The sequence below is a fragment of the Trachurus trachurus genome (genome assembly GCF_905171665.1).
Source record: "Trachurus trachurus genome assembly, chromosome: 9".
NCBI classification, from domain to species: Eukaryota; Metazoa; Chordata; class Actinopteri; order Carangiformes; family Carangidae; genus Trachurus; species Trachurus trachurus.
Genome location: NC_139895.1, coordinates 5,738,220 through 5,755,947, shown reverse-complemented (window position 1 = coordinate 5,755,947; position 17,728 = coordinate 5,738,220). Strand labels below are relative to the sequence as shown.

Sequence of the window (17,728 nt, the reverse complement as noted above, 5' to 3'; positions counted from 1 at the left end):
CAAAACGCAAAGGATTATGGGTAGAACCGAGTCCATATGTTTACATGATTTTTCTATGTGTTGTTATTATGTAACAGACAAACATCTGTGTATGTGATAAAAAAACCATCTCTGATTTTCACCTTTTGCGTGCGTGTGTGTGTTTTTTTGGTTTTTTGAATGATTGCATCCTGGATTTGTTTTGTCTAATGCAGAAACACACACACACACACACTCAGGCGTCACAGCTTCATCTACATCTCTTTGTTTCAGAGGTTGAGGATCCAGAAGATGTGTTTGGGTGAGTAAAAACTTCTCTGTAAACTTCACAGCAGATATGTGAAGATAAATGACAGTAGTAAAAACAGAGAAGAGTGAACCGGTGCGTGTGGCCTTCACTGACCCGTCGTTGTCGGTTTTAAACACAAAGTGCCGACGGCTCTGAATTCCCGTCACTCTGCTCCCCGTCTGTGCTGCTGCTCACGCTGCACTTTCACCCGCTGCTGCCTTTGTGGGTCAAACACTGGGGACAAAATGGAAATTGCTTAGTACAACAACACGCAACAAACAAGTGGACAACAAAAACCCGTCGCCCCTGGCAACACAGCCAACACAGTCAGGCAGGCAGCGGCTGAATTATGATGGTGGACACTCCTGTGGTTTTAGGTTTTTATTCTAAGGGCGGGAAAAAGACCGTCTCTTCACAGTGACGTCACGTTGATTAAAGAGAAAACTAGGCTGGAGAGATTTTAGGTAAATATCTCACTAGATTTCTGTTAAATATTCATTTTAAACACAAAAAATGCAACTGTAGATCTTTGTCAATTGTTTTAGAGGTTTTTTTTTGGCTAACCCTTTAATTTATAGACCACTAATTATGTGATTATGTCAAGAAATACCCCAGAAATAACAATTAATTACATAGTAATGCCAATAAAAAGCCTAGAAATAACAATTCAGTGCATAGTAATGTCAAGATTAACCTAGAAATAACAATTAATTGCGTAGTAATGCCAAGAAAAAGCCTAGAAATAACAATTAATTGCATAGTAATATCAAGAAATAACAGTCAATTTCATGCTAATGTCATGTTTTTCATAAAGGCAAAAGATTACACATGCTTTTGGAAATTTTTTTGGGAAAAGCCAGAATTTTTCCTTGCAATTGTCAATTACAATACATTTTTTCTGGGCTATTTCAGTTACTTCTTGGCTATATTTCTCCACATTACTATGAAATTGGCCGTTATTTCTGGGTTATTTCTAGACATTATCACGTAATTAAGGGCCTGTAAATTAAAGTGTTACCTTTTTTTTTTAATGTGACGTCCAACAGAAAGCACACAGTGACCTCACAGGAAGCTTTCACTTTTTTTTTTTATTTTGTAAGAATTATTAAAATGTACAAAAAGACAACAAATACAACATAACAATATATTATCTGAGACTGTTGAGTGATGATGTTTCTCCCTCTGTGGTCGGGTAAAGAGTCAGTGGTCAGAGTGAGAGAGCAGCTTCTCCACGCCGAGGGTCCAACAGGGAAACACGAAGGAGGAGGAGGAGGAGGAGGAGGGGGGAGGGGTAATTTCTACCAGGGGCGGAGGAGGGGGAGGCGGAGGAGGGGGAGGGGCTTCGCCAAACAAAAACGAAATATTAATATTAACCATAGAAAATAAAAAGCAGGACGGTGAGCGGCCGACCGAGGAGCGGTGAGGACGTCGCGGCGAAGGAAACGTCTCTGAACCGCGACGACGTTTAAACCTCGACCGGACGAGCACCGATCCCGCGGGGGGCGCCACCGCCAACGCTGCCACCGCCGTCGCCGTGGTTACTGCTGCGGCGTCTACCACGCAGGCGCCGTGTTCGCCAGTCGCCTCATTCTCCTGCAGAGCAAACAGGAAGAGACGGTCAACAACAAAACAAACACACAAACTGAATTAATTGCATAGTAATGTCAAGAAAAAGCCTAGAAATAACAATTAATTGCGTAGTAATGTCAAGAAAAAGCCTAGAAATAACAATTTATTGCATAGTAATGTCAAGAAAAAGCCTAGAAATAACAATTAATTGCGTAGTAATGTCAAGAAAAAGCCTAGAAATAACAATTTATTGCATAGTAATGTCAAGAAAAAGCCTAGAAATAACAATTTATTGCGTAGTAATGTGCAGATGTGAATTAGCTCCAAGCTCCAATTTATGTTTAATATAGAAACAAATGAACAAATAAATAAAACAATAGTTCATTTTTAACTGTGGATTAAAAGTGTTTTCTTATACTATTGTCTGTTTTGATATTATCTGCATGTGTCTTGTTTTGTAAATGTCTATTGTATGATTTGTAGTTGTGAGGTTTTACAGTCGTACTGTGTCTGTGTTGTGTAGGTTTCTGCCTTGTGACTACAGATGAAATTTAGCGTTTGTGCGTAGCATGTGCTGTCCAGTTAAACTCTGATTAAAGGGATAGTTCAACATCTTGGCAAATCGGCCCATTGCCATAATCCCTATAGTCATAGCATTTTTTTTAGGTTTGAGCGTCTGCCAGTTTGTTTGTTTTTTGAGTGATTTTAAAACTCAAGTCCTTTCTGCACAAAACGCCTCAAACTTTTCTACTTTAGGTTGACCTTTAAAGGGATTGTTCGACATTCTGGCAAATCGGCCCATTGCCATAATCCCTATAGTCATAGCAGTAGGTTCGTTACCTTTAATTGTCGGTGCAAGCTATTTTTAGAACGGCGGAGCAGAGCCGTGAGCTGCTCAGAGCTACGCTACGGAGGCTAATGGGATTTCTTGGTTTCCCTCATCAAACTCATCAAATACACAATCCAACAACTCCACAACGCTCTGGTGGACAAGTTGTGACCTGCACATTCACCACGCTATGAGATAATAACACAACGTTACCACACAGAGTTGTTTTAGAGGGAAATGCAGAGACTGCTTGATGAAAAACTGTCCCTGAAGGCAACGCACATCAGTGGTTTTGCATGAATTTCCCTCTAAAACAACTCTGTCTGGTAACGTTGTGTTATTATCTCATAGCGTGGTGAATGTGCAGCTCACAACTTGTCCACCAGAGCGTTGTGGAGTTGTTGGATTGTGTGTTTGATGAGGGAAACCAAGAAATCCCATGAGCCTCCGTAGCGTAGCTCTGAGCAGCTCACAGCTCTGCTCCACCGTTCTAAAAATAGCTTGCACCAACAATTAAAGGTAACGAACCTACTGCTATGACTATAGGGATTATGGCAATGGGCCAATTTGCCAAAATGTTGAACTATCCCTTTAAGGCGAATACATGCTGAAGAAAAAAATCTGAGTTGGAGAACTCTGATATTAGTTGGACACGTTTACATGCACTTCAGTTGTCCAGTTACAGTCGGATTTAGGCAATAATTTGTTTTTTTCAAGTGTCATGTAAATGTACTAATTGATGTTTAATGCAGCAATGTTGATTAAAGTGCCAATTCAATAAATAAATAAATGAAATGAAATGAAATAATGATCAGTTATCGACTCATTATCAGTGTCTTTGTCTCTGTGACCAGAGTTCATTTCACAGAGGAACGAGCTGTGGATTCACAGTGATGATAATAATATTATTTATTTAATATTTATATATTATATGGCTTTTTAGTTCCTTATATTGGTTCTTCTCTGTGTTTTTATCATGTAGAATGACTAATAGTTATATTTTCAGTTGTTTCGTTGTTTCGATTTGACTCCGTATGAAACTTTATCGACAGCAGGCGAACGGACGACACTCGCCTGGTGTTTCTGTCCTGGTCTCTGATCTTCTTCTCCATCTCTGCGTCCGTCAGCGTCTCCAGCAGAGGACACCACTGGTCGGCGTCGCCCGTGTTCCTGATGGCGATCTCCACCGTGGGCAGAGGGTTCTCACTGAGGACACACACAGAGAGACACACACACACACACACACATCAATATTATTACAGATGTGGTCGTGTCGTCCAGCTGTGTCAGAGTTCTCCAGCTCCGCGTCAGTCTGGGTTTTCAGACTCAGACGGGTCGTGACCGCGTCCGCTCCGTTTCACCCAGAGAGAAGCAGCAGCAGCAGCAGCGGTGGTGACCTGAGGTTACAGCCACGTCTCCACGGCAACGCCACACACATACAACAACAACAACAGACATTTCCACACAGACTCTTCTGTAACTCAACATAAAGGTCAGAAAACATCTGTCTGGAGAAACAAACCCATTCAACTGTGTTTATTAATGCTTAAAGCAGAAGTGAGTGGTCCGGTCGTTTTCGCTAATGCTGCGTTCCAGGCAGGCTTTTTAAATCGTAAATTACAGCTTCAAGTCACAACTTACGACTTTGTAGCGTTCCAGGCAACCCACTCGTGTTTTTCCGACCTGTTTTACCTGTGAAAGTCACTATAACGGCCACTCGTAACTTCTGACCCGTGAACTCGTACCAGATCGAACTGGTACCACTTCACAGGTCGGAAAAACACGAGTTACGAGTTGCCCTGAACGCACCATAACAGTCCTCGTCCCTACGTCACCACATTCACGGCGTTCCTTGGCTGCACACACAGCCCTGCATGCCGTTCTCTCTCCTCATTGGATAAAAACTGTAGGATACGATAAATGTTTTCTCCTCGGCTCAGAGCAGAGCAGAGGGACTGACAGACCCGTGTTTCAGACCAAACACTCTATGTAAGTGATTGCTGTCGGAAGATAGAACTATTTAAGACTTATATTAACACATATATATCACTTACTTATGCTTTAAAATTAATAGGCTACTTGGCATCCTGGAAACCTGCCTGATTTTGGTTTGTTTGCCATTACTTTCATTATTTCCGCTACGATCGCGCACCCCCCCGGCCGTCGAAGCTTTGATTAAAATCAATTTTATGTCCGCGAAGCTTCGATTATCAAAATATGATAATCGGGTCAGCCCTAGTTTATTGTAAATGAATTAATGTGTTGATTGTCTGTTTGTTTTATATATGCAAACACTTCACCATTTTAGACATACATGTGTTATATGTAGTATTGAGAATTTGTGTATAATGTAACACTGCTGTGTTGTTTTTATAACCTGCAGTTGAAAATTGAAAAACACTGGCACATTTACAGTAACGTTGATTAATGTGCACTGTCCCTTTAAAAATAATAAATAAATACAAATGAATGCAGTTTCTTTTGCATCTCTGATTCTCCTACGATGGAAAGATCCTCGCTGAAACTTAAAGAGACGTTTTCTTTAATGAACTGTTTTATCATGTGTACATGTGAGTAATTATCAAACAGCCACATGGAAAAATGATTTGTTAAATTACTATTACTACTGTTTTCCTATTCCTTTTATATTTTTTTTCTTTTATATTATCTAATTTGTGAATTAATTCTTTGTAACAAGGGGTACACAATATAAGTTTGCTTCTTTCTGCCCCCTTTCATTCAAGAGTTACAGTATTGTCATTTTTTTAATGAGTTTTATTTTTTTGTTTTTATGCTCGATAAATGAATAAAATAAAAAAAATAAACTAAACCAAAAAAATTTTTTTTTATGACATATTTTTTATTTTTTTTCTAATTTATTTTTATTTTACATTTTCTCATTAACTTTGAATTTATACATCTGTAAGGAAAAATTTGGAATTTACTGTGAAGTAAATCAGTAAATCAAAGTGGAATAAAAACTATATAGTCTGATCACTGTGTCTGTAAACTGAAGAGAAAATACGAGACATCGCCTAAAAGCAGCGACAGATGTTTCCTGTTTGTTCTTCAGTTTTAGAAACATGAGACCAAACAGATCAGATGTGACATATGGAGGTGAGTGTGTGTGTGTGTGTGTGTGTGTGTGTGTGTGTGTGTGTGTGTGTGTGTGTGTGTGTGTGTGTGTGTGTGTGTGTGGTTACCTGAAGGCGTACGTCCTCTGGTGCCAGCTCAGCTGACCTCTGATGCTGTAGGCGATGGTGGTGACGAACTCCCCCCCCAGGCCGAGCTCCGAGCACAGCTTCAGAGCAAACTTCTCCGGGGAGTTCTCCCTCTCCGACATGTCCCACTCAAACTGGTCCACCAGGGAGATGTTGCCCACGTGGATGTTCAGCTGGAATAAGGTTAAGGTAAGATAAGGTAAGGCTACGAAAACCAAACACATTTATTTTATAGCGATTAAACACTTATACAAGGTACAGGTGTGCGCTCTCCTCCTCTTCAAAGTTTTGAAGAAATTTTACCACTTTTCTAGAATTTTTTACCGGTTTCTTGTAGAATTCTTTTTTTTTTTAGAAATGTTACCATGTTTTATGTTTTTTTCTGTTTTGTTTTTTGGAAATTTTACCGTTTTTCGAAATCTTACAAATTTTTTCTAGGATTTCTTTAAAACCTTATTTTTTGGTTGAGAAATTTTTACCACTTTTTAAAAAAATATTATTATTGTTTTACTTTTTTTTTTTTTTTTAAGAAATTTTACACTGATGAAGATTTTTTTAATTTCACCGCTTTTTTCTAAAAAAAAAAAAAAAAATTACTTTTTTTTTTTTTTTTTTAGAAATCTTACCAATTTTTTTAAAACCCTTTTTTGTTGAGAATTTTTATCACTTTTTTTTCCCCCCCTAAAAATGTTTCAACTTTTATGAAGAAATTGTACCAATTGTATAATCTTAACACAAATTCAGGCCTAATTTGAACGTACATACTATTTGTGTATTTCTGGTGTTTGCTTCAAAATTTTGTCCAATGGATGTCCGTGGTCTAATTTGTGTCAATTTAGGGGTCGTTGATGTTAAAAAGTTTCAGAACCACTGAATTAGACGACATGTTTATATGTGTATGTGTGTGTGTGTGTGTGTGTGTGTGTCACCTTGATGATGACCCTCTGGTCCGTCTGCTCCTCCAGGATGCTGTCCGTCGGGTACGACTCGATCTGCTGGCGGATGGCCGAGGCGATGGCCGGGACGAAGGCCAGCGGGTTCAGGTCCAGGTCGTCACACAGGATCTCAGCGAACATCTCGGGCGTCATGAGCTTCTCTGGAGAAGGAAACAGAGAGAAGAAATAAACAGTTTGGTCTTTCCTTTAACTTTAAAAAATCCTAATAATTTGTGACATTTGAGTAATTAGATGTGCATCATGTAAATAAATTACGCATCTTTTGTTTTCATTATTCTGAATTTTATGCCACCAAATCATTTCCAGGAGATTGTAGCGCAGACAAAATGATTTACCCAGATAACTTCAGACAAGAACAAACCCAGATAATATTTAACCCTCCTGTCGTCCTTCTGGGTCAAATTGACCCAATCTGTTCCCTTCCTCCATCCTTCCTTCTTTCCACAATCCTTTCTCCCTTCCTTCTTTCCTTCCTTCCCTTCATCTTCCCTCCTGTTTTGATCCAGTTGACCTGATCTGTTCTCTAACCCTCCATCTTTCTTTCCTTCCCTTCTTCCTTCCTTCCCTTCGTCCTTACTTCCTCCTTCCTTTTTGACCCAATCTGTTCTCTCCCTCCTTCTATCTTTCCTTCCTTTTTCTCCCTTCCTTCTTTCCTCTCATCTTTCCCTTTGTCCTTCCTTCCTTCTATCCCTCCGTCTTTCTTTCTTTCCTTCCCTTTTCCCTTCATCCTTCCTTGAACGAATGTGTTCCCTCCCTCCATCTTTATTTCCTTCCTTTTCCCCTCCCTTCCTTCCTTCCTTCCTTCCCTTCGTCCTTACTTCCTCCTTCCTTTTTGACCCAATCTGTTCTCTCCCTCCTTCTATCTTTCCTTCCTTTTTCCCCCTTCCTTCTTTCCTCCCATCTTTCCCTTTGTCCTTCCTTCCTTCTATCCCTCCGTCTTTCTTTCCTTCCCTTTTCCCTTCCTTCTTACCCTTCTTCCTTCCTTGAATGAATCTGTTCCCTCCCTCCATCTTTCTTTCCTTCCTTCTTTCCCTTCGTCCTTACTTCTTCCTTCCTTTTTGACCCAATCTGTTCTCTGCCTCCTTCTATCTTTCCTTCTTTTTCCCCCCTTCCTTCTTTCCTCCCATCTTTCCCAGACCCAGGAGGACAACAACAGGAGGGTTAAGGAGGACTACAGTTGGAAAACTAGCCGTTGGCTAACACTGGCACCTTTACATTTTATTATGTTCATTAATGTGCATTGTTCTCCTTACATAAATAAATAAATAAGATAAATATTACAGACCTGGGAACGTATAACATCTAATTCCATTCTCTCCATACTTGTGTAGTAAAACTGAGAAGAGGCCGTTACCGTTCATGTTCCAGGTGAAAGCGTCTCTGAGCTTCTGTCCCTCGATCTCCATGTCCAGACGGATCGGGACCAGGACCTCGGACTGGGTGGCGTTCTCGTGGATCACGGCCGGATCGTGGTCGTCGAAGCTGCAGAGGAAAAAACACACAACAAAACACAACAACTTACTGACATGTTGTTAAATGTTTATCAGAGTGGAGCTTCAGGTGGAGACATCTCATGTGTGTGTGTGTGTGTGTGTGTGTGTGTGTGTGTGTGTGTGTGTGTGTGTGTGTGTGTGTGTGTGTGTGTGTGTGTGTGTGTGTGTGTGTGTGTGTGTGAAACTGACCAGAGGGGGAAGGTCCTCTTCTTGTCGCGGCCCAGCCGGCTGCGGTTGATGGTGGTGGAGCAGGGAACGGCGTCCAGGTGGTGGGAGCTGTTGGGCAGCGTGGGAACCCACTGACTGTTCCTCTTGGCCTTCTGCTCCCTGGAGACGGAGACAAACACCATGACGACCACGACCACCATGAGTAAAAATCACAGAGACGATAAACATTTCTCAGCTCAGACCTGAGGAGTTTCAGCTCTAACATGGGAACCAGGGATCTGATGAAGAAGCTCCTAGTTTTTATTCTGGAAAACTCAAAAAATGTTGCTAAATATGATCCCGATTTCATCTATGAGCTGATGCTTTATATCTTTTATCATGTCTGAAAAGTGTCTTTCTTCTTTTAATGTGTCTTGAACCATGCCAAAGATGATTTTCTGTGATAAACAGCCAATAAAGTTTTACTGATCTGATCTAATCTTGACTCTCCCTCTGATCAGACCGCTACTGAGCCCAAGTTTAGTTTTTTTTTTTCAAACAAAGCTTTATCCGCTGAATAAACGGACTCCTCGATCTTCATTTAAAAGATGCAATATTGATTAAATGTAAATGTAAGCATGTCCTGTTTCCTCTGTGAGATCTGTGTGACGGACGATACACGCTGCTGTTTAGGCTACATGTTGTTGTGTCCATTCACTGCTGTTGAATTATCACCACCAACCCAATCCAATCCATTTTATTTATAAAAGCACAATTTAAATAAACACAAAGGTTTCCAAAGTGCAGTACAGTTAAATAAAAACCTATAAAACCTATAAAACATAAAAATAAAAAAAAATAAAAAAACACACAATAAAACATAGGAAAAAAAATAATAAATATACTGTCCACCACGACTGAAGTGAAGAGCTGCACTGGTAACTTCTGTTGTGGGACATTTTAAATACATGTGCATCAATTTAAGTACTTTTGGGTCAATTTTTAACATTAACATTAATATTTTTAATGATGCACCAAGCTAGATTGTTCCATCTCAATTTCAGCATTAGCTCTGTGAAAATCTCTTTGATAACTGAGTGAAACTGGTGTTAAAGCTGAAACGTGTCCAGTCGTATCTGTGGTGTGTGTGTGTGTGTGTGTGTGTGTGTGTGTGTGTGTGTGTGTGTGTGTGTGTGTACCTGAGGTAGGCGGGCGGCTCGGTGCTGATGGAAACAGCTTTGTACTTCTCATCGTTTCCCTCCAGGATCTCCTCCACCTCCGAGGCCTTGAGCAGAGTCACACTGGTGGCCAGCTGAGTGTAGCCGTGGTCTGCACAGACACACAACCACGTCAACACAACAACAACAACAGACCTCCACTAACTCACAGTGGGTAGAGGTCAACGAGCCTCAAATCTGTTTAACTGTTAGAAAATAAAACTGAACTTTTACAAAGACTCGTTTCTCTGGATTATCAAACGTTAAATGACTCAGAAAGTTGTTGCTTAATAAGGTAACACATACACGTGTAGTGTAAATACATAATAATATTAATAGAAACACATTTGAATTTATAATTATACACTGAATATTTTGTGCATGTTGAAAACTGCTTCCACTCAAAAGTCAAACTCTGACTGTCGTCTCATTGTGACTCAGGACAAACTCTCATATCAGACACAACAGGTAATGACGGAGCACACACACACACACACACACACACACACACACACAGCTGTAGACAGTAGCGCTGCTCTACTGACCGTGTGACGACTCCACGATTTTCTTCCTCTCTTCTACCGAGGCCAGTTTCCTCCATAGCGACGGGTAGCGTTTATACAGAGAGCCTCTGAACATACGGAGGTAGTTTCCCACCTGAACACACACACACACACACAAGAGTTAATACACACAAATACAAAACAAACACCCCTGAACTCATCAGTAAGAGAATTATTGATTAAAGCAGCAGGAAAGACTCAACAGATTCATCAATATTAGTAACTTAATAATAATATTTTTGCATATTTTCCTTGGTTTTACACAGGGCTTTCCTCTCCTGTACAGTTATTTATTTGCCTTTTGTACTATGAAATGTAATGTTTGGTTATTGTGCATATGAATAATAAATAATAATACAAAAGACTACTGATAAACTAGTACACGTTACATTCATGTTTATAGAAAAAAAAAACCTGATGTCTGTTGTTGTTTTTTGTGTGTTTCTGTATCTGATGTGTTTTTAATTATTGGTCATATCTTTATATACTTATTTGTGCAATCTAATTGTAGCTAGATCATTTGTGTTGTTAATTCTTGGTTTGTTTATGCTTTGATTGTGTAACTTATTCCTGTTGTTATAGGTTTTTGATGTGTACTGCATCAGCTAATGGAGATCAAATGAATCAAATCAAATCTTATTCATTATCTACTGGAGCTAACCTGCTAGCTGCAGCTCTGCCTCGGATTATATTATATCTAATTGTGTTGATTAGCCTGAGATGAGCTACGGCTAAGCTACAGCTACAGTTAGAACAAACAAAACAATTTAATATATGTCAGTAAGTGTGAGTTTAAACCAGTTTTAAATATGGAATAGATAAATAAACCCGCTCTGTTGTGATGACCTAGCCGTTAGCCACTTAGCTAACAGATAGCTAGAGAACAGGGTGAATTTCAGCGGAACATTTTCTGCTAAAACTTCACCCAGCTGCACCGACATGTAGATACATCTGTTTAATTCTGGTGAATATTCTCAGTTTTATCACCGAAACAGAACAAATATAAATGAATGAGTCTCTGTTAGCATCCTGAGCTAACTAGCTGCTAACGGAGGATAAAGACCCCGACACTGCCGCGCGCCGATAATCAATCCATCAATCAATCAAACCAGTGAAGTAAAGCATCGCTTCGACACCGCGGGATGAAAACACGAACCTCCGATCCGATCATGTAAAAGTCTCCATCCTCTTCGAGTTGAAATTTCACCGGTTTTTGTCCAAACGTCTTGCTCAGCGCCATGATGACGTCCAACAACAAAGATCCGCGTTACTGCGCATGCGCGAACCACAACAACGTCTCCGTCGCGGCGGAATGACGTCACAATAACGGCCCGCGTTAATCCGTTTTGGTGTTTTATATTAATGGCGGCTCGCTGCCACCTTCTGGATCCACTTCACTCCATGTTCCCATCCTTTAAAATCCTCTTTTCCAGTCCAGTGTTAACTAGATATGTTAAAGCAACACTATGTCGTTTTTTCAACCTTAAAAATAATGTTTCTCCAAACTCATTGAAGTGGTAGAAAAACAGTTATAGAATGAATGGGCCAAACACAGTTTACCTTCTCCAACACAACACTTCGACCCTCTGACTTTGATAGTTTTCTTACCTCTATAATTTAATTTTTTCCAGATTTACGTCAAACTCAAATTCAATTTCCACACATTAAACCAGAGTTTAACCCTTAAAGGTATCATGTGTAGGAATTCCCCCCATCTAGCGGTATGGTTGCATGCATATCAGAACGTATTCTTGATGTTGCATTCACGTGAAATTGGGCGGACGTCCTACGGTCACACTGCCACTGAACGTAAAAAATGGCGATGCAACATGGCAGCCTCGGTTCGGTGCGTTGCCCACTTACGTATTTGTAACGACTTGTAACAACTCATTTTAAGGTACGAGAAAGCTTTCATTTGTATGCGGGTGTGATTCCACTTCAGTGAAATATGTATTTATGAAAGACATATTTGATTTTGCTAATAAAAAGCCAAATAAGTTACTTACTGGGGCTTTAACACCATTTTATGCCCGCTTGGTCTCTCTATCTATTAATCCATGTATTATAGGCCTCATCTCAACGCTTTCATGTAGGACTCAAAGAAACATCCCTTTATTGGGCTTTTTTCAGGACAACCTGGGATATCAAAATATGTATGCTGAAATGATCTCAAATGAATGGATTAATAGTTATATGAGTATAAAAATCAAAACGGAAATTGAATATCACAGAATTTATGTAATAAAAACAGAGATCAACAACGAATAACCTTTTTCATTCTCAAATATGATTCAGACCTTAGCTATCTGGAGAAAAAATATAACTTTCAAACACACACACACAACAAAAAATATTTATATTTTACATTTTTTCTCCACTCATTTTTCACTCAGAATGTGTAGGACATCAATATTATCTCATTTTCATCTTAGTCAATAAGCAAACGATTGACTTTTCTTCTCCTTGGCCTTTGACCCCTAGCAAGATGTTGACTTTCTTTGATTTGATTTGATTTGATCTTATTTTATTGTACTGCTATTATTTTTAACCCATGTTGTATGTCTTTTAATTCACTTTATTTGTATTTTATATGTAATTTTATGCCTTATGTGAGCTGCTATGTCTTGTATTTATTATTCTGTGCAGCACTGTGGATGCTTTAAAGTGCTCAACAAATAAAGTTGGATTAGATTTTTGTGTCATGTCGAGATGCAGGACAAGAAGAGAGAATACTTTGTGTACTTTTATAAACTTAATGTTTATTCGTATATACATGAATATATTAATCTATAACCAAGAAAGGAGAGAATGTACAATGCAAAACAAAATCTCTATATACAAATCAATAAATAAACAAAAGACATAATCAAGGACAGTTTTGTTTTTCTACACAGGTTTTGTGTTCTTGGGGAAAAAAGTAGGAAAAGTAAAATCAAAGAGGAGAGATCGCTGTTAGAAAAAGTTCTGATATCTTTGTTAAAATGGAAAAATGGCACCCGAGCACAGTTCAGGGAACAAAACAAAAAGAGGAAAAAAATTAAAACACACACACCACCACGCCAGCTGACTTCCAGTTTGCAGATTTTTTTTTTTTCATCATCTTGTAAACGCAGCCTTTTTTTTTTCTTCGTCTTCTTTTTTTTTGTTTTTTTTTTTGTTCAAACTCGCACAGAATCAGGTCAAATCACAAAACGTACGTCATGTCAACACGAGGCTACGACAACACACAGACCAGTCCAACAGCAACGGAAACGCTCGCACGGTCATGAGTTCAAGTTCACCACTCGCGTGCACGTTCTCACTGACGACGGAGAACACAAGCACACACACGCACACACACTGGAGGTCAGAGGTCAAGCTGCTGCAGAAACATCACTGTCGGGTTAAAGAGGTCGTTTCTTTGTGTTTGTCGTTGTTAAAACCAAAGATTCAGAGTTTTTACGTTATGAACAAACACAACAGAGAAGAAACTAATGCTGCATTCAAGGTGTGTCAGGAAAAAATCTGGTTTCAGTACAGTACAGTCTCAGTTTGACTTGACTGTAGGTCAGCTGCAGCGTTTCTCTCCAGCGGTGCGTTCAAGGTCCGTCCACTATGAAACAACAGAGGAGAAACATCTAAATACGTAACTCCTCTTCTTGTTTTAAAGAATGTTTGGTTGTTTTTTTAATCTCTGAAACATCGACACAGATAAAAGGTAAAAAAAAAAAAGAAAAAAAAAAGGACCTGGTGTTAAATGTTGAGCATCGTGTGAATGAAACAAAATATTCACATTTTATCAATGAAACATTCAGGATCAAGAAGGATCGACTGTATCAACCATGTTTTAGTGACTGAAACGTGATCGATGCAGTGACAGTGTCAGTTCGATCTTCACGTGAGGATTTGAACGCATCACAGTGATGTTTCTCTGCAGCAGCTTCACCTGCAGCTCCAAACAAACAGACAAACACCTTCAAGTTTTCTCTCTTTCCTTCTCCTCCACTTTGTTCTGGCTCCAACACTTTTGGCCTGATGTGTTTTTTTCTTTTCCAGAAAAATGCGACAACAGTAAACATACAAACTTGTTTTTTTTGTGTGTGTTTTTTTTTTTAGTTTTGTTGGGGTTTTGTTTCCACTGTGAAAGGCCGAGGACTCGTCGTCTGTGAACAGAAACCTCTCTTCTCTGTGTGTGTGCGTGTTAGTTTTTTGGCACATGGACGGTGGCGGACGGACGTTCACTATCTATGACGCCATTCAGGGGGAACGAGACGTTACTTTTCATTTTTGAACTTTTTTTTTTGTGTGTTTTTTGTTCACAGTGCTCGTCGTGACGCCGATCGACAGGCGGAGAGAGAGAGAGAGAGGGCAGAGTGAAGAAGGGCTGGAAGGTCACAGTGTTCAACAGTGAAGGATTTTCACGCCACAACATCCACGGTGACGATGACGACGTTTCTGCTGCCGCGCATCGACATATTGCTTTTTTTTTTGTTGTTTGTTCGTTTTGTTTTACTTTCGGGCGCTTCATTCATTTGATCGTTATGAAAACTATGAACTTCATGCAGGTGAAAATAACAAAATAATACTAATAATGATAGTAATAATTAAAAAAAAGGCAGCACATGGTCGCAGTGCGCTTCAGGATCATTTAGTGTTTCATCGCTGTGATATGAAGAACAATGCGGAAAAATCCAACCTCACACATCTAATCAGTGTTTGTTTAAGTGTTTTTGAGAACCCCACTTTCCCATAATGCCGAGCAACATCAACAACTCTTTGCTGTTGTTTGCTAAACCCCGCCCCCTGCTGGCCACAACGCCTGGGATTAGCATCATCAGCATCATTTGCATGAAGCCGTGATGATCAAAAATTACAAAAAAACAACCAAACTGAAGCCAAATCTGTTTCTCTGCCGTGTCACAGTCAGAACAAATCACATTCATTTGCAATTACAATTAATTAAGAGCTTCAAAACAAGAAAAATCCTGTTTTTGTTTTTTTTGTTTTTCCCAAAAACCACCAACCTTTAAAGGGGACACATTATGGAAATATCACTTTTTGATTGAAGGCTCTTTAACATATATTTGGCCGTTTGTTTTGCCTTCCAGCCTCCAAAATGTGAGAATTGACCAAAAAAAATCTGTAATTTTCAGGCACCTGAGGTTAAAATCCATGTTGTTTTACGAGCTGTTCCCTCAGTTCTGTCACAATGATAGTTAGAACGGGGCGGGGCAAGCAGTGGCTCATTTGCATTTAAAGGGACAGGCACTGAAAGCAGCCGTTCTGAACAGGGCTGTTTAGAGAGGATGAAAAGAGCTGTGATGTTTGATCCTTGGGGGATTTTGACCGAAGCGTGTCACAGACATGTCTTTAAGACACCTGGGAACTATTTTAATTTGTGGAAAAGGGGGCAGAATATGTCTCCTTTAAATCCTTTAATCTAACTCTTCATCTTGTTTTTATCACATCTGATGGTTCAGACTTTTAGAAACTGCTCCCACAGATTGAGTTTTCATGATATTATGAGAAATTTGATGGTTTGACTGATGCTCGAGCAGGAGGAGGAAGTGATGACATGTTGTCAGGTTGGATTTTTTCCCCCAAACAGAAACATAATAAAAACGTCCGGACGACAAGCGAACGCAACAGAAACAACAACAAAGAGTCCGGTTTCCTCGTGTTTCTCTCGGTTTCGCTCTCTGCTCGGCCCAGAGAACGCACGCCGGCCGTCGTCGTCGTCATGGCACCGAGAACGGTCAGTGATGAAAGATGAGGAAGAAGGAGCCGCCATGTTGGAAGAGCAGTGGTACGGTCCAGGGTCAAACCAACACACGCCTCCTCTACTTCCGTTTTTTTCTCTTTTTTTTGTGTTTGTTTCTGGTGTTTCTTCCAACATGGCGGCATAGAGAGAGAGAGACGGCTTCAAAAAGATAATTAGCAGATAATTAGCAGCACCATATCAGAGCAGAGAGATGCAAAAAACAAAACAAAAAACAAGAACATGTACAAAGCAAAGTGAAAAACAAAAAAAAACAACAAAGTGTTTGTGATATCGTGATAAAAGTCTATTAACAAAATCTCATGGTCCATTTCAAAAAACAAGGTACTGCACAGTCGGTGTTAATTCATATGTACACTCAGTTTATTCTGTTTGTTTCTCCGCTCAGGTCCGACCTGCTCGTCACCGTGTAGTGGTTCATTCATAAAAACACACACACACACACACGCACAAAAAAAAAAAGAAGGAAATAGTGGCATGTGATCGAACGGACGTCACCTTTTGTTTTTTGTTCTTCCTCTCCTTTTTTTTTTTTAAAAGTGTTATTTATTTATTTTTTCAACATGGCAGCGTTCAGAAGGTGAAGAGTTCAGATTCCTCCTCGTCGGTGTCGCTGGTGTGAAAGGAGAGAGAGAGAGAGGCGACATCAGGCGGCGGCGGCAACGGCAACGGCAACGCTCGCCGTTAAAAGTTCCCTGAAGAAATAGAAACACATTCCAACGCACAGCTGGAACACACACACACACACACACACACACACACACACACACACACACACACACACACACACACACACACACACACACACACACACACACACACACACACACACACACACACACACACACACACACACACACACACACACACACACACTCTCACTCTCAGGTGTGTGTTCGCTCGCCGTGGCGTCGTACTGTTCACGTTACGTATGTTCACTCCAGAGGGACGACGACGGCGCCGAGGACGGGACAAAGTGTTTTCAGTTGAAGGTGCAGAACTCCTGGTGCGAAGAGGAGGAGGAGGAGGAGGAGGAGGAGGAGGAGGAGGAGGAAGAGGAAGAGGGAGAGAGGGAGGAAGAGGAGGAGGAGGAGGGAGGAGAGAGGAGGAAAACAAAGAGGAGAGAAGAGGAGGAGGAAGAGGAGGAAGAGGATAGAGGAAGAAGAGAGAGGAAGAGGAGAAGGAGGAGGAAGACAAGGAGGAGAGAGGAGGAAGAGAAAGAAGAGGAGGAGAGAGGAAGAAGAGGAAGAAGAAGAGGAAGACAAGGAGGCGAGAGGAAGAGGAGGAGGAAGAGGAGGTGGAGGAAGACAAGGAGGAAGAGGAGTGAGGAAGAAGAGGAGGAAGACGAGGAGGAGAGAGGAGGAAGAGAGGAGGAGAGGAAGAGGAAAACAAAGAGCAGAGAAGAGGAGGAGGAAGAAGAGGAGGAGAAGGAGGAAGAAGAGGAGGAGGGAGAGAGAGGAGGAAAACAAAGAGGAGAGAAGAGGAGGAGGAGGAAGAGAAGGAGAGAGGAAGAAGAAGAGGAGGAGAGAGGAAGAAGAGGAGGAGGAGGAAGAGGAGAGAGGAAGAGGAGGAGGAGGAGGAAGACAAAGAGGGGAGAAGAGGGGGAAGAAGAGGAGGAGGAGAGAGGAAGAGGAGGAAGAAGAGGAGGATAGAGGAAGAAGAAGAAGAGGAGGAGAGAGGAAGAGGAGGAAGAAGAAGAAGAGGAGG

General features: G+C 40.5%; 1 protein-coding gene across 1 annotated transcript; it reads right to left on the bottom strand.

The window, feature by feature from the left end:
• Positions 1–1,394: 1,394 nt before the first annotated feature.
• LOC310991796 (SWI/SNF-related matrix-associated actin-dependent regulator of chromatin subfamily B member 1) lies at positions 1,395–11,529 on the bottom strand. The gene is made up of 9 exons (XM_083979726.1): positions 11,420–11,529; positions 10,246–10,357; positions 9,683–9,812; positions 8,526–8,663; positions 8,198–8,325; positions 6,817–6,983; positions 5,870–6,060; positions 3,741–3,872; positions 1,395–1,861 (listed from the first exon to the last, which is right to left on the bottom strand). The coding sequence occupies exons 1-9, from the start codon at positions 11,501–11,503 to the stop codon at positions 1,822–1,824; spliced, it is 1,122 nt and encodes a 373-aa protein (XP_083835852.1). The 5' UTR covers positions 11,504–11,529; the 3' UTR covers positions 1,395–1,821.
• Positions 11,530–17,728: the final 6,199 nt, after the last annotated feature.